This window comes from Chanos chanos, chromosome 1 (genome assembly GCF_902362185.1).
Source record: "Chanos chanos chromosome 1, fChaCha1.1, whole genome shotgun sequence".
NCBI classification, from domain to species: domain Eukaryota; kingdom Metazoa; phylum Chordata; class Actinopteri; order Gonorynchiformes; family Chanidae; genus Chanos; species Chanos chanos.
Genome location: NC_044495.1, coordinates 33,470,341 through 33,496,391, shown reverse-complemented (window position 1 = coordinate 33,496,391; position 26,051 = coordinate 33,470,341). Strand labels below are relative to the sequence as shown.

At 39.5% G+C, this 26,051-nt stretch overlaps 1 protein-coding gene across 1 annotated transcript in view; it reads left to right on the top strand.

Annotated features, from left to right (window-relative positions):
- The window catches only part of rxfp1 (relaxin family peptide receptor 1), a 96,007-nt gene that overhangs the window by 43,806 nt on the left and 26,150 nt on the right, over positions 1–26,051 (top strand). Inside the window, exons 2-3 of the mRNA XM_030783766.1 lie at positions 4,807–4,939; positions 18,580–18,729. Of these exons, the coding sequence (XP_030639626.1) occupies positions 4,807–4,939; positions 18,580–18,729 (283 nt within the window). The remainder of the gene's footprint in view (positions 1–4,806; positions 4,940–18,579; positions 18,730–26,051) is intronic.

The window sequence follows — 26,051 nt, the reverse complement described above, 5'->3', positions numbered from 1 at the left end:
TTAATACTAAAGTGTGCCCAGATGCCAGCCTTACTTTGAATAGCTCATTGCGTGGCAACCGAAGGTGCGACTTTGGTGGCCTGATGAGTAGTGCGATTCGCAGGTCCAGGGAGAAGTTCTTTTCCTGGTCGCTTGAAGATCTTCGGGGCTCCGTTGCTCGTTCGATGATCTTGAAGGGTTCTTTATTTAGTTCGTCGACGTTTTAAGAAATAAAAAGGGATCCGATCGCCTTTTCTTCCGTTGAATACTGTGTGCGATACAGTGTAATTAGCCGGTTGTGGTTAAAGTCACAACTGCGCCAGAGAAAGTACATTAAACTTTGGCCGTACAAATATCTCGCTTCGTTGTTACTTTGTTCGTTTCTTCGGCAGAGAAACAGTGTCTCTTTATCCTGATAGGATCACTCGCCCGAGAGATCAAATACCAGGGAGTAACAGAGTCTCTGTATGCAGGCAGGAACACCCGCTAGAGACACCCACTGCTAGCGAGCTGCTGCTAGAGCGAGCCACTGCTAGAGAGTTGGAGAACTGAAGAACTGGGAAGAGAGAAAGAGTTTGGAATTTTTCGCGGTTTTATGGCGAAAATTACGTCATCACTGTGTCTGGTATCTGGCTCCATTGCTATACCCAATACCGTTACAGTGAAAGCTGAGAAAATGGGTTCAGATTACCCATGCGGTCAAGCAGGGAATTATGGGTAGTATGGTCTACGGGCCTGGCAACCCCTACACCTTCCATTTAATCTAGATAAATTAACTAATTAAGATTAATTCATCAACATAAAATGAATCAATAAATCAACCTGAGCTCAAGAGATAGATCTAGATGCCCCTTTAGTTTAAAATAAAGCAAGAATTTCTGTTTATTTGGGAAACTATGTAATTAATCATATGTCCACATTTAATCCCTCCAATCAGATTAAACACTGAATACAGAAGTCAGCAACCGCACTCATTGCCACAAGACTCCACCTTCAGCCATGGATATCCACCCATGGTCTCTCTTACCACTGCTACGCTGATGATACACAGCTGTTCTTCCCCTTCCCCCCCTCTGACTCTCAGGTTCAGCCTCGTATCGCAGCCTGCTTAGCTGACATTGCCTTCTGGATGTCCGCTAACCACCTGAAACTCAACCTGGAGAAAATGGAGCTTCTGTTTTTTCCTGCTAAGAACTCCCCAACGATCGACACTGCAATCACCATCGAGGGATCTGTGCCAAAAACCTTGGCATAACCGACCTGACCTACTCCGGTCACACCACGGCAGTCACTCGATCCTGCAGATTCTCCCTATACAATATCAGGAGAATCCGCCCATTCCTCACACAACAGGTGACCCAGCTCCTGGTCCAAGCGCTTGTCATCTCCCGCCTGGACTACTGCAACGTTCTACTGCCTGGCTTGCCGACCTGCGCCATCAGGCCGCTCCAGCTCGTGCAGAACGCTGCTGCACGCCTGGTATTCAACTTTCCGAAGCACTCTCATGTCACTCCACTGCTTACTGCACTCCACTGGCTTCCGGCTGCTGCCCGCATCCAATTCAAGACACTGGTACTGGCCTACCAGGCCACAAGAGGCTCCGCCCCATCATACCTTCAGTCCCTAATAACTCCGTATACCCCTACTAGAACCCTCCGCTCTACGACCTCTGGTCAACTGACGGTCCCCTCACTTCGGGAACCCGGCAGCCGCTCCTCCCGACCATGCCTCTTCTCCGCCATTGCCCCACGGTGGTGGATTAACCTCCCTCATGCAGCTAGGACTGCGGAATCTCTTACTATCTTCCGCAGGAAACTGAAAACCCACCTCTTTAGAACCCACCTGTCCCCTACTGCCTAACCTCCCTTTCCTAAAAAACAAAAAAAACCTTGTCTTGTTTCTGTGTTTGTCAAAGTATTCCAGGGGTGCAATACGAAGGAGTAAATTGACGTTCAGTCTTATTGTGATCTCTGCTCATGAGGTATTCGTAATCCGACTGATGCACTAATTGTAAGTCGCTTTGGCTAAAAGCGTCAGCCAAATAACAAAACTGAATTGTAAATTGTAATCTCTTAGTGTACATCCTCTTGTTACAGTTTTTTGCGATTGCTTACACACTTGTTTCAGAATTTGGCTTATTGTGTCAAAACTCTACACACAAGCCAAATAAGACACAACACTTGGAGATAAACATCTCACTTTTCCTTGTCAAAATGTAACTCTGTAGTCAAAACCTAACAATCCTTTTTCAAAATGGTATTTTTGCAACAACATGGTACACACATACACCATTTAAAGTCCTCTTTGAAAGTGGCAGTGACACACTGATGTACTTTATACAAAACACTGCTGTCTTTAGTATTTCGTATAGCTTTTTTAATTTTCTCTTACAGGCTCCTGTGAAAGATTGCTCCAGTTCAGTACACCTACTCTCATTTCAATGAACACAAAAGAAGAAAGGCTTCAGAGGAAAACATATACATTTTTTTTTCGCCATTGTACGGTTTTACAACAACGAGAAAACGCAAAGAAAAATGGAATTGCAGTACAGTAATCAATACAATATGTTATGCTAAACTCAAAAATAATCACAGTCAAATTACAGTGCAATGGTAAACAAAAATTAGTATTGTAAGGGTTTGTAAGGAATGGGGTGGAGGTTGTATGGATTTTGCCTTCTGTTTGGGTCTGGCCACATCACCTCGTTCACATCAAAAGCAATGTCATCCCTGGTTGGGCAACAGGGAAAATATCACCTTGTGAGCCGTATTCAACCCTGGACTGACCCCACCTCAATCTTCCATTGCTTGCAGAAGAAGCAGGCGGGCATGTGGTTGGTGGACACTTTCCAACGCCAAGCCGAAAAGAATTCCTCAGCAGGACTGAGAAATGAGGAGTAAAGGGGCAAGTATACAACTGTGAAGTTATTTTGGTTGGTGAACCAGTCTTGGACCAGAGCAGCCTGGTGGAAACTAACATTATCCCAGATCACAACGAACCTGGGCTGCTCTGGTCTGTGCAGTACAAGTATGTAGTGCATCCAGAAATGTGATTATGTGTGCTATGTTGTAGCGACCTAGGTTGGCATGGTGATGGAGAACACCTTGCAGTCTCCTTGCAGGAGCCCCCACAGACACCCCACCTCCACCAAAAGTTTACCTGAGGTCTATTTGAAGTGCCAAAGCTCAGACTGATTGGTGTTCAATTACTGTATAAGTGTTTTCATATGTGTGTTTGGGTCTTTCAGGTATGTTTTGCATTTCAAATAGAAGTGTTTTCCCCAATGACTACATGAGGTTTCATTCATGAACAATGTGTCTAATGTAAGAAACAGTGTGTAGTGTATTGCAAACAGCGTGTTGCAGAACTGCGACAAAGTGCAAAACAGAAAATGTGTTTGTAGGGTTGATGCCTTTGTTTAAGGCATGATTAAAAAAGTTAAGGTTTTGGTGCTTTTGTATAGGCATTTACTTCCAGTGTGTAAGCAATCGGCAAAACTGTAATAACATCACAGTAGATTTCTGTAGGATCAGGGGCTGGTTAACACATTATATTTCCACTGGCAAACTCTAGATTGATGGCAGAAAGTAAATCTCACATCAACTTGGTTCAAATGTGCAGTAAAATGAAATGGAAAGAAAAGAAAATGGAATGAAAAGAAAGCACATCTAAAGATTTGATGCAAAAAGGCTCAAGTAATGATGGTGCATTCATTCCAAGCACTCTGGATCTTTTTAAGTACATTTGGTGAATGTGCTTCATCCACTGCACACAAACAAAAAAGATTCTCCAAAGTACCAATATGTCTCTGTTACTTGAACAGTCATGAATTATCAGAAAATGAAGCCTTTTAAAACATTCATTGAATAGATAGGTAGTTGGCAAGCACAGTCTTATAAATTAAACAAATGTAACTGACAAAGGCAACGCATGCCTACTCAGCCCACGCCAATTCAGTGATAGGAGTTTCTAAAATGAGTGTAAAACACATATTTTCTATCTATTGTGAGTTAGACCAGTCCTCTTTGTCTATGTTTCCGTGTTAGAGAAAACTTAATATGTACTGAGTTGAATCTCTGCAATAAACATACCTCCAGCATTTTAGTTTTTTATGATTGCTTAAGCACAATTTTGACAACAGGGCTCAGTTGGTCAAAACACTACACATGATTCACGCAACCGCACACACAAGTAGCAGAATGCCCCAGATCTTTTGCAAAATGAAACACTTCATTCAAAACTATACAATAACTTATAAAAACCCAGTTTTGTCACAAGGTGGCACACACATGGTTCATATGGTCTGATGCTGTTTGAACCAGTTACACACTGTTTTGCTCAATCTAAAACGCTTTTAACATTTCTACTTCTCTAGTGATGTATTCTGGGTTTTTTTACAGAGATGTTGCTAGAGTAAAGTTCATGTATATTGACCATACACAACACACAAGACCAGTACTGTACGCTGATGAAAATATTTATTTCTCTCCACATTGAAAATCAGTCAATACATCCATGTATTCCCAAAGGTTGCATTTTGTGCTGAAAATCATAACAGAACATATTGTAAATAGAATATAGTGCACACCATACAGTGAAAGCATCAAAAACATTTGTTGAGACAAAAAAGAAAGCATGAACTGAAAAAAATCTCAGCTAGGTCATCTCTTCACCTAGCTGGATCTGGCCTTAGCACTTCATCCACATCACAGGCTATGTCCTCTCTCGCCTCTCTCAATGTCAACCCATGGTTTACAACATGGTCAACCAGTGTTGCTTGAATCTCATCTGATGAATTTGGTCTTCATCTTCTTTGTCCTCCCCCAGGTCTATCTCTACTTCTTCCTCTTCCTCTCCCTACCCCTCTTCCTCCGCGGACTCCCCCTCTCATCCTCGCTCTCCCTCTTCCTCTTCCTCTTCCTCTTACAGCAGCGTTGCCTTCCATTTTTATTGAAGACAGGTAAACTCACCTGTTGCCTTTTTTTTTTATAGTGCTTACACCTGACTGGTGAGTTTACAATTAAGCACCCAGGTGTCTGTACACCTGACGGCTGTGTTAGATCAATTGGTTCATATGGATGGTATTTCGTAAGGCAGTACCTTGAAATGGCGAGGAAGTGACGTCATGTTAGATTTCTACGTCTAAAGTAGAGAAGTATGCGTAGTGTTTTGCAAAAGGCTAAGAGTATGTTTACAGTTGGGCAAATCTGGGCTGAGGTTTTGCTCCTTGAGTGTCAGATTTCACTAACTGTGTGTAATTTTTAATTTCAGTGCATAAACAATCGTTAAAAAAAAAAAAAACTGTAATAAGATTAATTAAAATTAGCTTGGCCTTTAAAACAATGACTTTTTTTTAAACTTACAAAAAACAAATAAACAAACAAAAACAGAAAAAAAACAAACAAAAAACATTCAGCTATTGAACAGCAGTGACAAAAATGTTTGCTGACACTTATTTTGTGACAATTAATGTATGCCATTTTTGCTTGCTTTTACAGTTGCAAGCCACCGAGTACTTTCACACATGCAATAGAAGAATGTAAAGTTAATTTGAACTGCTGGCCAAGGTGGAACAGGCAACAGTTTGAAAATCCATATATGTCTTCTAACAATTTCCATTTTGTGGGCACAAAATCAGCAATTGCATTTGAGTCTACCGCTTTGCCTCACTCCAACAGCAGGAAAAACATTATAAAAACAATCTGGCACATTCCTGTCTTTTAATCCCACACCTCTGCAGTCCTCCAAAAGTCAGCCAAAAAATTAGTCTGTCTGTCCCCTACAGCATCTTGGCCAAGCATTTCCAGGCCAATTCACATCGCTGACAGCAAAGCCACAAGCTGTCTTTATTGCACCACAGTTTCCATTCATTCCTGTACAAATTAACCTTAGTACAGGAATGAGTGGAACAATGGTGACATTAACTTTGCGATGTATTAAACTTTACCTTGTTACACACACACACACACACACACACACACACACACACACAAAACCCCTGCTGTTCATCCCGTTATCTTTCCACCTCTTGAGCCAACGGTCCCTAGATGCAGTTCAGTTGCAATTGCCAAACTTGACCAAGTCTGGATTGATTTTTACTTGGGAAACTTAAGCATGCATGCACCTGCCAGTCATGGACCCCTGACTTAACAGCACACCAATCCATTCTCTAAACAAAAAACAAAACAAAACAAAACAAAAAAACACTTTCAAATAATGTGAGAGCAATCCTTTCTTTTTATCTTTTCTGTTTCGTATGAAAGTTCCCCTTGGCTGTTCTTGCCTAAAGCAGTATATTTAAAAAAAAAAAAAAAAACAATTCTCAAAGCACAGTATTAGCAACAGAATAAAAAAGAACAAGAACAGGGGGGACAAATTTTATGAGAATATTCTGCTGCAAACAGTCCCAATCAAATATTTCTGAATACTCTGTGATAACGTCCTACATAACATATTTGATAAAATTAAAGAACTTTATTGCTTACACATAATCTTTAATTGTACTGGGATAATACATCTGTCGCTTGCAAATACAATATTGAAAAATACAGCGCGTAAATGGTTGAGCAATTAATTATAATAGTTATAATACTTTGCATTTTCAGTTGTGTACATTGAACCAACTCAGCCTAAGGAAACACATCTACATTTTAGCACGCAGCCTGCTCTGTTTTGACGGGTCTATCTGCTTTGGTGTATCTGCTTTAATTGGTATACCCGGGCCATTTGCTGTTTGAATTCTGTATCTCCAGATCATATATCTCTGAGCCTTTCTCTGTAAGAGGCTGCAGTGCTGTACTGCAAGCTTCATTGACTTGGCTGCACTTGAGAACATGCTTCTGTAAAACAACTCTGCTTTCCTTTCCCTCTAACCAACAAGCATGCTCATCTCATTCCACCTTCATGTCAAACAACTTCTCTCTCTGCACCCCTCTGCGCTCTCTCTCTTTCTCTCTGTGTGTGTGTGTGTGTGTGTGTGTGTGTGTGTGTAGTTTTTGTGTGTCTGTGATTTGTATTTAGGCATTACACTGCTAAACTAACAACCACACAACTCACGAGATGTTTGTGAAATAGTACAGTTGTGCAGAGCCCTGAAAAGAACGAATGAGGCTATAAAACCTAAAATATTCCAACAACACAAAAATAAATCAGCAGCATGTCATGGAATTAACGGTACATGTACTTCACTTGATTGGTTCCTATAAGCATCACTGTCAAGAGGATACAAATCAAACAGCACGCTGTACGTGAAAGACCTGTGATAACATGCTCTCTGATCATGAAAGGACCAGAGCCTCATATCTGCTTAGTGAACTGATCCATGTAGTTCAGGTCTTGCATTTGAACAAGCCCTTACTACCCTGCTGTCTCTGAGATGTCTCTCGGCCATCACGCTGCAAATGGAGCGCCAGTGTCGTGAATTCACCTTTTCTATGGAAACCCAGTGTCAGAATGAGGAAACATACCGAAATCCTGAAATTAGACTGAAACTTCATGTGATATATCTTTTAACACAGTGTGCAGAGGAAGAGGCTTCTAGCATCACATTTGTTTACTCAGCAGACAGTACCACACAGATTCTCAAAGCAGCTGCTCCCTGACTGAGTGAATACACTCAGATAAGACAAACGGCTTTACAGGAACATTCATTCTATCATATCAGAGTTCTCTGATTTGAAAAGCACAATGGACATTAACAGCTAGAGCTTCTGTTCCACAACGAACTGGCATGACAGATATGAACAAGTTTCTTCATGCAGGGTACTTAATGATGTATGTGTGTGTGTGTGTGTGTGTGTGTGTGTGTTGGTGGGCACCACGGTTTTATGCTAATAGAAGGAGTAAATTGGTGGTCCTTTGATACAAGACATTTTTTTTATGTCATTATCACTATAGTAGTTCCACATTAAATAAAATTGCTGATGAATTGGATATCTCTCAAAGCAGTAATTCATTCATAATTAGAGGGGTCTCTCTCTCTCTCTCTCTCTCTCTCATACACACACACACACTTTATATATAAAGAACCTCTGCTATAAGCTCAGTTTCAATTTTCAGTCACCTACAATTTTACAAAGCACATTAGAATGTTACAGATAGAATCTCTGCTAGAGTCTTCAGGAACAACATGTCGTCCGCTTCAATAAAATGTGTACTATAATTATTTTTCCAATAATTGCATAAAATGTCATACATATTTCATCTAAAAATACATAAACATGTTAAACTGCATACACGTAGAGTGATTTCCAAATCCAGTCCTAGTGGGATAAAGCCCTCCTGATTTTCCGATCAACCAACCACTGTGGTCTCCACATGGCTGAAAATGTTCACACCTCTGTCTAATCACGGTCTACAGTAAGAATTAATAATCTAGTCCTGCAGGACAGAGCTGGACACCACAGAGTCTCAGCACTACCATATGGAAAGTGTGAAAACGGTGACCTTGGCAGCATACAGGAAAAGAGAAGAGTTGTGCTACTGTACAGTCTAATTTTTCCCTTTTTTTCTTCTTTTTTTTGTGTGTGGGTGGGGGGGGGGGGGGGGGGGGCTATTTGGTTGTTTGGTTTTGGTGAGTTACTTTTCATGTTCTCAAAGCTAAGCTCAGTAGAGGGATGTGGCAGTCTCTCAGACGAAAAAAATAGAAACGGTTTTACGAGCGAGCCCCATTAGACATTTACCCGTCCTGTTGCCCTGACTTTCCTTTTGGTTTTCACACCAATTTGCTTTGCGATAAGTTTCTGGCCTTTGAAGATGGGGTGTAAACACTGAAGTGGATCTAATAGGCATGCTTGAGTTATGTCTCCTTCTTCTGCTTTTCCCTCTCTATCTGTCTCAAAAGAAGTTTACCCCCATTTACCCCCCTCATATTGATGAGAACTCTCTCTCAAAAAAAAAAATACACAGGAAATGAAAAGGATGAAAAAAGGAGTGGAGAGGAGTGGAGGTGAGAAAAGCTCTGTGAGATTGTGTGGGTTAGGTCAGTATTTACTGCATCACTTCATGGATCTGAAGTTATTTAATTGATTTGAAATGTCTGTAGTTTCCTACAGTAGTATGAAACTAGTTTTCAATTAATACGTTCTTTCTTGGCTTGGATGCAGGCATCGATTTTTTGAGACGTAATGTTGCATTAATCAAATATCAGTGCTGCTACTGGTTTGCCATGAGAGAAACACTAGTTGTGATATCCACATCAAAGTATATTTAGCTCTGTCACAAGAAATCTGTCTAACAATTGTGCTTGTTAGATTAGCGGTATAATGCCTCAACACAAATCATAACAGTACTGGACACACACACACACACACACACACACACACACGCATCTGCATGCACGCACACACACAGCACTAGTAGCACTGGTTGTCCAGTAGTGCTGGTGAATAGAACAGCTACATGTAATCACAGCATACCCAATTAAAATATCATTATTAATGTTTTATTTCTTATCTTTCATCATTTTTCCCCCCTCCTTAGCTTTTCACTTTTTTCACTTCAATTTTATGAACCTGTCGTTCCTTTGCCTTTCCTCTCTGTTTCCCTTTCTCCTCTTCACTTCCTTTCATGCCATCTTTTTTTCTTTTCTTTTTGAAGCTACTCCCATCGTGGGTCTGGTCCCTGTTGAACTGTGTATGATTGCCACCCTGAGCCAGTGCATTCAAGAGGTTAGTGTGAAAGATCAACACAGGAAGACAGATAAAGATCTATTTTCATCCATCCTCAGCAATAGCATATGTCAGCTGTGACATTTCTCTGAAGTTTTTTTTTTCTTTTTTTTTCATCTGTGGAAAAAAAGACAATGGAAAACACGCACACACGCACGCGCACACACACACACACACACACACACACCTGTGTGTTCATCCCAATCAATCAGGTGACTGAAATTTCCCTGAAAACCAGTCTTACAGGTCATTCTGATTCTCATTCTCCTATTAAACCATAACATGATTCATACACTAATCCTGGCATGTGGAGTGTTCTATTTAAGCCTTTCTTACAGATTGCCAAGAGTCGCAGCTATGTATTCATGGCAGTCATATAATTTCTGCTAGGCCCATCAAAGATATTCTTATACACCCTCTTGTTAATACTTTGAAAAATAAAAAGTATTAACATCCTTGCTTTGCAAAAATGGCAAATCAAGTTTGGAAGAAAGACATACTTATCCATGCTATGCACTCTTTGACAGAGAACCACTGAGTTGACAGTCAATCACATGCTTTCTTGAGTTATTCTGTATGAGAGAGAGCACTGAACGAGGACGTGTAGCCGGGAAGAGAGAATCCTTCAGACTGACTGTGAACCTTGAGATGATCCTCTAATGATCTTGCAAGAAATGCTAATGGGGAGCTTTGAATGTACATGAACCTGAAGCACTGCACAATGCAATCAACATCCCCTAACTGCTCTGTCTCTTAAATGCTCTCTCCCCCTCTCTCTCTTTCTAATTCCCTTACTCTCTCTTTGTATAGAAGGATATTTTGTTTTCTGTCTTTTTTTAAACATTTGAATTTGAGAATGAACATCTAATGCCAGAAGATCAATACTTAAATAACAGCTTACATTGTCATTGATGCATAGTCCACCATTTGCCACAAGACAAGAAAAAGAGCTGAAGAAAAACTCATAATTCAGTTTAGATTAAAACTGTCTGGCAATGTTTCTACCACAAAGAAAAATTCAGTGAGGAATACATAATGTTCTTTGACCTGTTTTTGATCCTTTCATGCATTTCATCCATATGGTTACATCTGGTTTTCAGCCTAAAAACTTGTTACACCACCCAGTCAGCAGCAGAATTTATAAAGTAATTGCTCATAGACATTCATAGAGATTAAAATAATACTCTAACTATAACACAGTTTTATGACAGTTCTATGACATGTTCTATTCTTGCATATGAAGAGAACTGTAAGACTGTGCTGGAGGATCAGCAAAGCCTCATAATTCTCAGTCAAATGCACAACAGGGAGTTTAAAAGAGTTATTCAGCCAAAATGTAATCCGCCAAAGGAGGAAAGAGTTCTTGAATTGTTGTGCTGGTAATTGTTAATTACAGACTCCATATTTATTATTGCGGTCGGAGCCAAATTATAACTGCACTTCTTACGAGACCTGCTTGTTACTACCAACTGTCTGCCAACCGCCCTGGGATTGGTCCAGATGCTTTGGGGTTGTGCTGGTTCATACTTTATCTTTATGCCCTTAGGTTTGCTTTGGTTATTGAAAACATTACAATAGCAATGGCTTCAAGGTATTTTCAGTTCTCTTTTTTCCCCCATTTTTATCCATTCAAACCCTGAGATTCAGCCGAGTTTTCACGTCATTGGTGACAGGTATGACACTTGAAGAAATGTGCGATAACTGGAGTCAGTCGTGATATGGAAATGTTAATGAGGAAATATAATAAAGTACGAAACTAAGCAGAACCAAAGGATGGCCTCCAGAAAAATAGAGCAATCTGTTAATGGTTATTCCAAGACTCTTTAAAGTTTTCTTCAGCATTATTCTGAAAAGAAAGCAGGTGCTCTTTCACACAGACAGCTCCATTCACCAGAAAACAGACTCATCTGTGGTTACGTGGAAATTTATCCAAAGAAAGGATTAGAAAGAGATGGTGCGCTCTGATTATAGCACATTTATTAAAGAAGATGGAGAAGTCTGATGTTTCTGGGCCATGCTGTGGGGGGAAAGGAACTTTGTGCCCCAAAATGTCTCTTCTAACCTTGTTAAAAAAATTTTTTTCAAAAAATGTGTTAAAACCGAGAGAGTTCTAGTTCTAACTTTGGTTTCATCCTCAAAGGAGTTACCCAGATGAGGGTTTTTTTTAAAATGGTTCAGATATGTGTGAATAAAACAGGGAATCCTGGAGGACACATCCCAACTAAAGATGAAGAATATTTATCCATGTTCGACAATATTGAAAGACGTAAACATGTAACCCTAACCGTGTGTTTAGTTCTTCCACGAAAGCCTGATATGACATTGGAAAACAGCTGTTGTGTGCAACATCTGTGATATCTAGTTTGTATATGCACGGTCAGCCTTAGATAATAGTATCTATTATTTCTCCAAAATCATACTGTCATTGCAGTGACAGTCCAAACTAAGGATAAGCCATATGAAACATACCTCTATTTCCTCCCAACGCAGCATAAGTGCCTGAGTGATCAAACTGCCATCAGCTCATTCTGTGCAATGTGTTCCGTTTAGATTAGTCTTTTCCCTCCCTCATCATCAGAATCACTCTTCAGATTTGCATATGTCAGGCTAATTTAAAACAGGCGCTGGGGGGTTACCTTTTAAACCAGAGCTACCTCCCCCCTCCAAAAAAAAAAAGAAAAAAAGGAAAACTGGTGCAGGAGGAGAGAGATTGGTTCATTTCATGGGTTGACTCTCAGGTGTCTTGGATAAGAGGAAGAGAGAACGGAGTCAGCTTACTCAGCAGGGTATGGTGCTGTTGGTACATTACCTCCTTGTGTCAATCAGGTATCTTGTTGGGGTGCCAAGAGTGTTGTCCAGTGAGAAGACCTCTACAGACCAGTGTCTCTCTCTTACGTTATTATTGCGTGTATCCCTGAGGGCAATAGAGCTGTTACCCTGCTGTCCCTTGTACTGCTACAAGGCCAAAACGAGTATTGGATGCAGAGCCACGGTTCACACTGAGACCCCGTTTCTGTAATGAGTGTGTTAACTGTCTGTGTCAGGAGTGCTAACTGGGTCATGGGAGAGAAAGGGAGAGGGACAGAAAGACAGAGAGAGAGAGAGAGAGAGAGAAGGATAGAGAGAAGGAGAGGAGGGCGAGGAAGAGAGAGAGAGAGAGAGAGAGAGAGAGAGAGTACTAGCATGCACAGGTTTAATATTTGCAAATGAATTCTTGATTCAAAACTTAAATCTAGGCACTTATTGGTCCTGCTCATTAACTTGATCACACGGCATTGCCCTCTGTACCTTATACAAAGTGAATACTGTAACTAACTCCTGGGAAATCAGGGAGAAACTCTGAAGAACTTGCTTTCAGCAAACACACATCTTCCAGATATAGAGAGGCAGGCAGGAGAAGTTATGTGGTGTATGTATTGTAATGGGAAAGAATAGGTGAAAAAAAAAAAAATTAGAGGAAAGTAGCAGAAAAAAAAGCTAAATATGGGGACTTATATTTTTTTAACTTTCAGTCCATATTTCTGTCTGACCATTTCCTGCAGTGAATGTGTCTCTGTTTTGCACCAATAAATGAGTACAGACTTCTGGGTTGAGAGATCAGCAGAGCAGGAAATGAAGGTTGATCTATCTCAAATTAGTCTAACGATGCTCTTGCATATCACTGTCTAGTCGTTGTGGCAATGTTCCTCTTTGATCATGGCTCCAAGTACAATATCATCAGGGTCATTCATCTGCTGTGATGCATGCGACCTTCACCTGTGATCCATCTGAAACCTCAAAGCCCATGGGATAGAGAAAGGCCCAACATGATGCAAATTGGCTCTCACATATGTGTCTGGGATCAAGTGAAGTTAGAATCATTCCGGTTGCCTACTGGTCAGTGATGTGTGAGAAATACGGAGAGTCAAAGAGGAAGAAGGTGCAGTGTTTGCACGAAGAAATAAAGATGGCCCCTGGTGAATAAACAAACTCCTCAGGTCAAATGACATGTATCAGTCACTTCAGTAACATACCAGCATGTTAATGGCAGGCTCACCTGAAAGGAGGTTTGATCACATGTGTTTTGGTCTTTGCTCCTTGTGGGGAAAAAAAACTTAAGAAGAGCATTGTGAATTCTGTTAAAACTGTACACCTAGTGGGCTGTATACTTCCCTCCAAGTCCGAAGAAAAGTATTTTAAAAAGACTTCTTTAAAAGTACTGTTCTTGAGGCAAAACTTGATTGTTCAGGGAATGACCTGTAGTCAGATATGAGATTTTGGTGCCTTTTCAAGGAAGCTATTGCTTTTAATGATATAATGTGAGACAAGCATACACGTGTGCAACGCTTTTTTGAGTCATAACCTGAAATAAATGTTGTTGTTTTTTAAATAATTAATTAATTAATTTATTTATTTATTATTTGATGAGAAAAAAAGTATGTGTGACTGCTACGCCAGCATCTTAGAGTTCGAGGCGATGCTCTCTCTCTCTCTCTCTCTCTCTCTCTCTCTCTCTCTCTCTTTCTCTGTGTCTCTTCATCTCTCTCCCCAAATGGATTCATTCTCCCGCGCGCGCGGTGAAAGGAGGCTGACGTGGCTTGTCCGGTGTCCGTGAACGACACTGATTGATTTATTGATCAGGGTGTACATCGACAAAAGCTAATCCGTGGGATCTCTCCAAATTATCTTTTCCGTTGTTTTGCCCCTCTCTTGATTTTTTGTCGCCCTCCCTCCGTGGCACCAGATGATTTTACATTGTCGTCAACTGCCCCATTAATAAGTCACAGTTCTCGTTGCGTTTCCCAGTCAGCGGCATTCAACAGAGGTTGAGCGTCAGAAATTGGAGCTGCGGTTGGATACTTCGTGTTTAAAATCGTTTTACTGCCTTTTCAGTGTGTGTCATGAAAGCTCTCTTCGCCTGTATCTTGGTTTGTGGAGTGTCTGGTAAGTTCTAAAATAGAGAATTGTTTGATATTCCCTCAGTCTCTCGAAATAATGTGACTTCTGATATTAAGCGTAATTTAATTAACCATGTCTAGATCGCATCATCCCCATAATAATCCTCTCTACTATTTTGTCACTAAAATAAATGCGCTGGAATACTGTACTCTTTTTTTGCTTTTTGAAAAAGTGGAATTCGTTAATAATGTTCCAGGGGGAAGGTTACTTACATCTACGGAAAGCCACGAAAAATACTGAATGGTCGATGTGCACACTAAACTGTCACGCAAAATGATTAGTATTTCGTCAGTATATCAATGCGTTTCTGCAAAGGCTTGTAGCATTTCCCACTAATTGTATGGACCATTATTGCTCCAGCAATCACTTCAAGTTCACAGTTAAAGGCTGAAAAGTTACCCTCCTCTTATAGAAAGAGAAGTGCGTGATTGTGTGCTTGGGCAAAGGTACTGACATCTTCTTCATTCTGTAATATTTGGTAACCCTTATTCCCAGGTTATTTGTGCACATTTTACCGGTGCCTGATTTCTCGATGTGTTTATTTTTGGGATTTCATGGTGAAAGTACAGCACTGTGGCTAGGAAATTGGGCTAGTTTATAAATTCATCTAGGCCCATATTATCATGAATGGCATGACATTAATTCAGCGAAGGATCTGCAGTCTTATTAGTTATTTGTTAATTGTATTTTAGTTGGTCTTTCCCCTTTTTTGACACTTATCTTAACCAATGCGTTTTCTGCTTTGCAGCATTATATAATTAGAGTTTTGTTGATACATTAGGGTACGTTGGCACCCGTGATACTGTGGCTGTTACCGTAAACTTTATTGGTCTGCGTGCTGTAAAGACCAAGTTGCGCATACCACTGGTTGAAATCCAATTGGGGATATTTGCTGGGCTTTTGAGGCATTATTCATATTGCAAACTAATGCTCAAAGGATCTTCGGCTGTCAATGTGAGTTCTTATTATCTGTTCTTTTTTACCACCTTTTAGAGTTCAATTATATAAAAGGGTGTACTTGTTTTGGTTCCGGCTAACTTTACTCAGTGCAAACATGGATACAGACATGAGATCATTAATTAGCGCTTAATCCCTAATCTAACAGGATAGGTGGATGTGTCTCGATAACAGGGAGCAAATGGAGAAGAAGAAAAAAAAACATTTCCAAAATTATACAAATTGAATAAATGCACACAGTCCTTTAACTGGTTAACCAACTACATATCAACTACAAGTCACTCAGCTATGCATTGTCCTGTTTTGAGATGCAAGAGCAGACAAGTAATTCATTGGATCATAAGAATTTAAATAAATCTGTGCTTTCACCTCAGGTAAAATATTATGTATCTGTCTCACAGATTAGGGAAGTTTTTTGTCTAAAATCTTTTAACTGCGTGATTAGCCTGGTTTTGATGTGTATTTCACAAGTTTTTTTCAGAGTCAGACTTACTGTATTTAGCACATTCTCCACTTCATTGTCTTTTCATAGTGTTTGAAAGCCCTATGAGTTTTGTCCTCAAACTGTTAAATTAACAATTTCCATATTCCTGAGATCAGTACAGAAAATGTAAGCAAACATTTTATATTATTCAGAAAAACAAGCAACAAGAAAAAAGTTCACTTTAATTACCATGAATAATTATGCATCCTAAAATCATAAACCTTAAGGAATGTCGGTGGAGCTGAAGGACTTCACACCAGAAACAATTGTAATGTTTGTCAGAATTACAGTCCTATCTTTCCAAATACCTTAATCAAGGATCTGTACAAGAGCCCTTAAGCATCATTTTCCAATCATGGTGATTATTGTGGAATCATTTACATCTATTTAGCATTCATTAAATGCTTTTGTATATGAGAGTCTATTAGAGGAAAGCACCTTGACACAAACCACTCCCTGATAACATAAAACTCAACCCTGTGTCTTTGCATAATGTACTACACTTATTGCCAGCCCCCTTCCTTTCTTTCTTTCTTTCTTTCTTTCTTTCTTTCTTTCTTTCTTTCTTTCATGAATTCTCTTTCTTTCTTTCTTTCTTTCTTCCTGTCTTTTTTTCTTTCTGTCTTCAACAAACAATACTGATCAGTGTGTTATGCTATAATGTGAAATGGCAGCTTCTATGCAGCCGCTCGTTGCAAGAGTGTTTCAGGGCTGACAGACCTCCACAGTAGCTTAGCGGGGAAAATCTTTGGCCATAGATTTTTCCAGTGCTATGGAGGTGCAGTGTGATGTAAGCATACGTGTTTGCATCCTCTCATGATCTGATGCTTGCAACAGTCACACAATCTTGGCTAAGCTCTCCATGCACACATTTGCAACAACCCTAACTCACCATGAATGTGAGGCAAAATAAATGTCCTTTCACATCTTTTCTTTGGGGTTGTTCTCTGTGGAAGCTATTATTCTAGTTGACATATTCCTACTTGTTTCTGCCCACACATATATGATGTGTTTTGACTGTGACTCATAAAAAAATCTAAGAGGAAATCCATAGAGTAATTTTAAATTCTACCTACCCAGGGTAAACGGATAATTGAGAAACATTTATAAAACATTCATAAAGCAAGCATTCATAAAAACCTTCAAAAATTCATAAATTAAACTTTCATAAACATTAGTAACATGTTCACAAGACATTTTCAATTGCTTATGTAGATATCCACAGGCTGTGTTATGTCACCAGGGGTGTAGTGTCATTAATTATTTGTACATTGAATAACAAATAACTACTGCTTCATAGGGGCTCCTAAACAAAGCTGCATGTCTTTTCCATGTCAATAACAATGTTATAAATGATATATAAATGTTACTGGGACCTACATATCCAAAGATGTAATATCTAAATAATCTATACACATCAATAAGCATCACTCTTTTGTTGTGTTTGAACTGTAAAATATGAGCGAGATATAAAATCCATATGTAGATTCCTCTCATATTAACATCAAGTCCTACACACATAGTTAGGAGGCATTCCTTGTGGTTAACAACATAAATATTGAAATATACCTGTGTGTATGTTATAAGCGAGTTATAAGTGTTATGAATGTTTTTTGAAGTCCGTAAGTATTGTACGTAAAATAACATAGATCAAATTACGTTCCCGATTAGTTAATAAAGGATATTATTTCACTTTAATCTAAAGAAAGAAAGAACTTAGCGTGTAGTGGCGTAACTATTGTTTGGTGAAAGACTGTAGCTTTGTAATCTGTCCTCATACATTTATGAAGTATAATGGTAAAATGCAGTATGGGCAGGAGGGAAAGCATTAAAGGGTTTGATGTATGTCTTCATGCTTAGGGCATGTATATGTCATCGTTAGATGGAAGAGTGTTAATCATGTTTGAAGACCAGATGACAAAATGACAGAGTTTCACACACTGCAGCTTTTCTTTTGCCACGTCAAAATAACACATTGCCCTTGGAAACAGTGTTGAATTAAAAAAAGAAAGAAAGAAAAAAAAAAAAAGAGAGAAAAACTAATCACATTAGCCCACGAGTCCATGGCTTGTTGAGAACTTTGTACACTGCATCAACCCTTGTCTTTACTTCAAAAAGAAAAATGAAGTCTTCACTGCCGCTTTTGGTGATCATTAATTCAGCGATTCTTTTCCTATTTAAGGCTAGCACACAGCATGCAAAGTGGCAATCTGTCCCAGTTACCACACCTCCCAGCCCCCCCAAAACACACACACACACACACACACACACACACACACACACACACACACACATACAAAAAACCTTCTGTCACATTGGAAGGCTTATTTGGAGATAAGTGATGCTTCTTAAGAGTAGTGGGCGTTGTTTTCGAATACTGTCATTTCTTCTCATTGTCTGTTAGTTTGCCTTTATGTAGAGCTTCATTATAACTGTTCCAGACTTTCCCTGGTGTTTAAATGACCTATCGTTTAAACTGCAGCTGAGTTCAAGAGAAGAGAAAAGGCTGGATTGGGAGTGTAAAGAAAGACTGTGTTGCTCCTCTCTCTGCAGCAGTACTGACGGTGTCAAATGCATCCGAACACAGGGCACATTGCCCCCTTGGGTACTTCCCCTGTGGTAACCTGACTGCCTGCCTGCCTCAGCTGCTACACTGCAACGGCGTGGACGACTGTGGCAACCAGGCAGACGAGGAGAACTGTGGTAAGTTCAATCACTTCTTTTCTTCCTCTCTCAACCTTCTGTTTTATCTGTTTCCTTTGTTTTTCTTTGTTTTAGCCTCCTTCTCTCTCTTTGTCTCTCCCTCTCTCCCTCTCTCTCTCTTTAACTCACTTTCTCTAATTCTACCTTTCTCTTTTAGTCTCTCTCTACCTCTTATTCTATCTTTTTCTCTTGGTCTCTCTCACACTCTAAATCCATCTTTCTCCCTCCCTCTCTCTGTGTGTGGTGGGGGTGAGATAATGGCTCTTAACTGCACCCTCAGTGTTCACCCTTACTGTCCCTGACATCAAATCAAATAAACTCATCAACTGTTCTGCTATGCTGGCAGCCAGCCCACCATTTGGAGTGTCACAAATTGTCATCTGATTTCAGTCCTTCTGCAAAAAAAAGAATAATAATTTGAAATTTAAGCTATGCGGTGTCCCTTCAGCAGTCATCACATCGGTTAAACATCTCTTCTATATGACTGCCAATCAGTGCTTTAAAGTAAAAGTCTTGCTGAAAGCAATATTTTCAGAATCAGCATATTTAAATCACTCGGTCCCTCAGGATTTAATCATAATGAGACTGAAGTGCCCAACACAGAGTTTCCAGTAATTGCACAGGAAAATTAATCAGTTATTCGGAATGATTCGAAGTTTAATATCTCTATTTTTTCCCCAGTGTCATGAACGAGTTCCGAAGTTTCCTTGATATTATTTTTCCTGTACAAGATATAAGATATAAGATAAGGCGTAAGAAAGTGAATGTTGCTCCTCCTGATTATAACCAAATATTTTACCATATTGTTGGAACTCTGTTAAACTCATTTTTGGTGTGATTGTCATTAGTAGTTAACCTTGTCTCTCATAGTTTTGTTGGAATGGGGAGACAAATTTCGGAACACAAAAGGAACTCTGTCAGCAGTGGAGCGATGAAGGTCACGGTGTGTAGAAATGTCAGAATGTACATAATCAGACAAGAAGATTATTCAGTAATAAAGAATGAGACTGAATAAAACGCGAGGGAGAGAGAGAGAGAGAGAGAGAGAGAGAGAGATGGAGGGCATGGGCTAAGAGAAAGAGAAGAGAGTTGACTGATAGAAGAGATGGTGATACCATGCCCAAGCTACTCTGATTTGTATTCAGCTATGATTCCTTCTCCCTTATCATGTTTTGTTCCTCATGCTGCAGCTATCAGGTTTCACCTGTTTTAGAAAGGTCATGGCCAAAATACTCAGCTGGTTTTTTGGGACACAGAGAAGAAAATGGTAAAGCGTCTGTGGGATATCCAGTTCTGTGGGATATATAAACCTTACAAAATGATTTATAGATGAAAATCAAGACATCTGCAAGTTAAGCTGTGTTTGAGAGTACTCTTGAAAGAGCACAAAGCAAGGCTGAAATGTTTTGAGAGAAAACTGAGTTCTTCTAAAATTGAAGTATAATGAATTTTGGGGGTAAACAGTTGAATGCTGATGTAATCTTGATCAGAGAAACGTTGGCCCGCACCACCATTCAATCTGTCTCTCTCACCATCTCTCTGATGTCGATGAAAGGATGAACATTTTTTCGATTCTGGGTGATGTTATAAAGGCGACCCGCCACCAGTTCTTTGAAGCTCAAGAGCTCTATCAAATAAGAAAGACTGAGTCCCTCTGGGCAAACACTTCATCATCTGTCTCACGTACATTTTTACCATTCATATTGTTAGTAGTCTCTCAGTCCCACCCGCCCCAATGCCAACAATAGTAATGTCAAGTTATAAAACCTTAGCCACCACCAGTAACAATAATCAGCTGTTATCTGTATTTGATTCACCACTGACCAACTTGGTGATTTAGACTTGATTTTGTGCTCTGAGCTCTCTCTCTCTCTCTCTCTCTCTCTCTCTGTCTCTCTTTCTTTCTGAATGGTGAATTAGCAATTAGTTGTGATAATTTTATGTGCGGTTCAGATCAAAATTTGACAAAAATTAGAGATTTTAGTTGGACTCATTGCTGTATAAAAAAGGCATTTTTTTTTAAACTTATTTGCATATTATGTTTGATGGCCTGAGACTCAGTTTAAACTTTTGATTGCAGCAATCAAGTACAAACACAAAGAAAACATCACTGTGCAGAAAGGAAAGGGCTTTTAATTTGAATTTAAAAAAACAAAGGACAAGTTACAAGTAGACAAACAGATTTTTTTCAGGCAGCTGTCAAAGATGGAGAAACGTAAAACACATACATTCACAGCAAGAGAAAACATAGGTATAAAACAACATTGGCTTGGAGGGTGCGCACAACATACGATATCAAAACATTTCCCTCAAACTGATTTGATAGAGGTCTTTGAAACCAAAAAGGTCTTTCATATTATGAATGAAAAAGGCTGCTCACTATTTAATTCCCTGGTGATTTGCTTGTAGTCAAACAAGCTGAAGCATTTCCTGACAGTTATGGTCTTAATCAGGTTTGGCAGGTCGGCTGGCGAAGGAGCCTGAGAGAGATTAGCTAAATCAATGCTTTTTACTCTCACTGTGTCCTCACGCCTCAACTCAATCAACTTCCTTTAAGAAGACGTCTCTTTTAACTAGGTGCTGACTCCTCGGAGGGACATGGCTGGATGCATATTTTATACGACTCTATAAAGATTTAAAGACTGCAAATTCACCACTTAAAGTCATACAAGTGAAAGACTTTTAAGCAGGACATTTATATTCTAGACTTAAAATATAAAGTCCTCTCATAGCCTTAAATACAGTACCAGTCAAAAGTTTGGACACACCCTCTAATTCAATGTTTTTTCTTTATTTTTATCATATTTTTTTTCTACATTGTAAAGCAGTGCAGAAGGCATTAAAACTATGAAATAACAAACATATTTCACAGCTGGAATTATTTAGTTAGCAAAAAAAGTGTGAACAAAGCACAATGTAGAAAACAGTGAAAATAAAGAAACACTCTTGAATGAGTAGGTATCTCCAAAGTTTTGGCTGGTATGGAATGGTGGTTTGGGTTGTGAGAGACTCTGTTCAAAAGCTTTGCTTACTGTCTCCAAGCTCATGCTGAACAGAGTAGGAATGTGTTGTGCGAACAATCAGTATTTGACTGATGATATCTGAAAATATTTTCATTCACATAAATAGCTGACACTGATCCAGTTTGTTTGACATGTTTTCCACATAAATCTTGAGATGTACTGATTTTTTCACAATGTGCTATGATGGTGAGTGAGCAAAAAAAGAAAAAAAAAAGAGAAAAAAAAGCAGCAGCATGAGAGCTGCCTATTATTCCAATTGTTTAATTTGCGGTTGCCAGATTCAGCACTAGCTTTGTTCATTTGGAATGTAAATTTGACAATGAACAAGATTTGATGAGCGGTGAAAGCCTTAACAAATTACTCCACTGAGAGTGGGAGAACGAATCTTATGAATTCAAAACCAGCACAACAGGGAAAACAGGGGAAATTGGGAAACTGACACGACGTGTACCAGCCATTGAGTTCCATTTTCTTTGACAATTTGCTACCCACAGACTGCACAAACAAGCAGAAAAGAATATTTTTTTCATACTTGGTTCTGTACTCATGTTGTTAAAGCAAAATTGAACTCACACACAATAGCAATGGTTTTAGGGTAAGGTAAGCTGAGGAAGTAATTTTTGAGCTGTGACTCATAGAGTTTGTTTTTTAGCTGTGCCTTTGACTAGCACTAGTACTATCTGCCGATGGCTCTGAAGTACTCAGAGAGATCCAACTTCTTCAGGAAATCCACCTCTGGAATGGATGAAGGATGAAGTGTGAGATTAGATTGAGCCATCTCGGCATCACCGTGATGACTTCATCTAAACCCGTCGTCAAAGGAATCGCCGTGTCATAGTGTGTGAACAATGAGAAAGCAAAACAAAAGAAGTGAATGTTTTTTTTTTTTTTTTAGTTTGTTTTGTTTCTCTGAGACTTTCAAAGGTCTTTTACAGAGATGCACTCACAGATAATCACTCATATTCATACACACATGCTCACATCACGGACAGAAGAAAAGGCAAGGAGAAAAATAAATACTAAAATAACCACACTTTACAAAGAAGAAGAACAACATGTATATTTTCAAAGTATCATGTCAGATGTAACAAATACAGTTTTACAGCAGTTGAAGGGTTTGCATCAATGACAAGAAAGCAAAGAAAAATAAAGAAGAAAGTATCCTTTCAAAAACTCTGCGTTGAAATAGATCAGAATTCACCTTCAGATAACCCACAGCAGTTGTATTGTGAGTGTGAGGCTGGGAGACAGTGTGAAACAGGTTTAGGGGCTAATAACAGAGGTACCCTACAATTGCCCCAATCAATGCACCAGTGATGGTACCACTTCTCTCTATGTCTTAAAACACACACATACACACACTGCACTGACATTCATACACCTACTGGCATACAGCACATCATAGCTGGACTTTGTGATCTCTGTAACAGTGATAATAGGCGTGGGTATTTGGATGCCATTACCTAAGATACATAGTGCAGACATCACCTCATTTGCTGTGAAGCCACGCGTTTTCTATTTCACATTCTAGTGGCGCTGCCACACAACATTTCGAAAGAGAAGGCCTGATATATTTGTCATATCTGTGCTTACACACCGGCTAAACTGGCTTTCTCGTCATTCATCTTGGTTTCAGTTTTTTGGAAGTAGGGTGGTTGTGCAAGGACTCATTTTAACAGGGACATTAATTATAGTTATCTCCCACACCCCATCAGCTATTTTTAAGTTTGCCATTTCATGGTTCCCAGCATCCCCACTGCCTCTTAGTAATATAAATAAATGATAAAACCCCCCCCAAAAAGCAAATTTAAGGACAAGAGGAGGAAGAGGATGAAGATGATGTCTCCGTTTGATATTTAGAGGCTGTGAAGCCCCCTCCATTTCTTAGTCACTTCCTCTCCCCCCAGTTTGTCCCCTGCTATATCTAATGGTCCTATAATTCCCTAATCATTTAATGTGACACGCCTGGGAACAGCACGCAGCCCTGTACGAGCCTGTAGCACTAGCTGAAATGGAGCATCATTATATTTGGCTAACATCTGATCTCCAGAGTATTTCTGATTGTCCTCCGCCACAGGTTGTTGTTCTAAAGCAGCGGCGATGTGTTATGGCTCCACACTAAGAACCAGAGGGTTGTTGGTTCAAACCCCAGGTGGAGCCCTTAGGGATGTCAGCTTAATACTGGAGTGCTGCTGGTTCTGATGTCTCTTCCTTTCTGCTCGCTGATGCCATGCCCTTGAGAGAAGCACTTAACCTCAAGTTGTTCCAGAGTGATTTAACACACTACTTCTCTCCCTCCCATGCGCCTTGTTATACTCAGAAAAAAGCAGGGGTGCTTAATGGCACTTGTGTGGTTAAATAGAGGATTAAAAAATTATTGTTACTCTCAAAGACCTCTTTTGGCATTTTAGTCATTCTGTCTGAAGTCAGAACAATTTGTTGGAAAAGTTTCATGTTATAAAGCAGCCGTCTTTTGTGTGTGTGTGTGTGTGTGTGTTTATTTGATTTCTGTTTCACTGGAATGGAAGTGTCTGCCTTCACTGGAGGGGTCTCCTTTTCTGCTGGAAAAGCTGTGAAATCAGTTGTGGTGGCAATGCAGTATTGGAGGATTTTATCATATTTTTTTGGAGAGCTAACTAGTTTATTTTAGACCCATTTGTTTTCGCAGCTCATCACAAATAAAGCTGGTTTATCTGGAGATAATGTGTGTGTATAGAAAGCACTCTGTAGACATTCAGTCATTTTATGGTGAAGAAATGGTCCCTTGTTTCTTGATAGAAACTGAAAACAGGGCTCACTGCCTCCACTTAATTATACTTTGGCATTATTGACCCCCGTCAAAAACTCTCCCCAAGGCAATCCTTAAGGCTGACCGCTTCTCCATGTACCACTCTTGTGAAAATATTCTCATCTAATTCATATTACCAAGCAGATGAGACACTGACCTCTACCATTTAAGTCAAGTACAATTAGATGAACTTTTTGGTCTTCTTGAACTTCTGGGGTGAAAAATTATGTTAACACATTGCTTTGTTACTTGTCATGAACTATCATTTCAGCTCTCAGGCTTGTTAGGGTAATATAGTGCATGACACCAGCACACTGTGTTGAACAATGGCTTGATTGTAAGTCAGGGTGTGACTGATCAGAGCTTTCTCTCAGACTGTTTGCTGAATATCTGTAGAGAGAGAGACCCCTGATTCAGCCAATGCTATTCCTCCCATGGTCTTTAAGCAGGGCTCATTGTCCTTCCTAATGAATGATGATTGGATTTTTTTTTTATCCATGAATAAAACCACCAGCGACATGATCCGATCTCTCATCTCTAGTGTTCATCAGTGACATTGTTTCAGCTCTAGTGTTTGTGAATCAAAGGACAGGATTTGAACACATACCGTCTCAGATTCTGACAAGACTAATGTCTTCAGTGTTTCCTCTACCAGAGCCAAAGATTTAACCCAGATGTCATGTGAAATTAGAGCACTACTGCACTCTGATCAATGATGAGGCTGAGTAAATGTGCTTATATATCCTAAGTAGCTCTCTGTATGTACTGTACATGATGTACAATACAACACATTATCAGTCAACTGAAGGGAACAGTACACATTGTCCTCTAAAGTCAATACAATGCACAGTCACCTAAGACTAATCACAACAGGGTATTAACATGTGTACATACAATATGTGTATGTGTATATATTTAGCTGATAGGCATTCACTTTAATATAGAATAATTAGCTTGTATGAATAGGCATATTCCCACAACAGTTTCATAAAAACCCACATGTAGGTGGATAGCCTGAAAATAACAAGATTTATAAAGCATTAGACGTCTAGTCCTCTATATGTGACACAAATGGTTCCATTTTCAGGGCATTTTCAGGATTAACTGGAAAAAATGAACTGTATAAGTGCATAAATTAAAGTTTGATTCATCTCAAAAGTCAATATTAAACTATTTGTCTCCAGCCATGGGGCACCATCTTGACATTTTCAAATGTTATTTTGCGCACCCCCAAAGTCTTTATTGAGGTGGGATTGTTTGATAATGCCCACTAAGATTGCCAGTTTTAGATGACAGTGGTGGTTTTGTTTTTTTTTGGGGTCTTTTTTTTTTTTTGGTTTGGTTTATTTTTTTGTTTTGTCCAGTGAGTGATCATGCATATCTATGCTCCCTCTGAAGATGCAGACAGCATGAATAAAATATTCTCTCTTATGAGTTAAATCATGCATATCTGTGCTGATTCATCCCATATCTGATTTGCTTTTCTTAGGTTGCATTATGTCAGCCTGCTT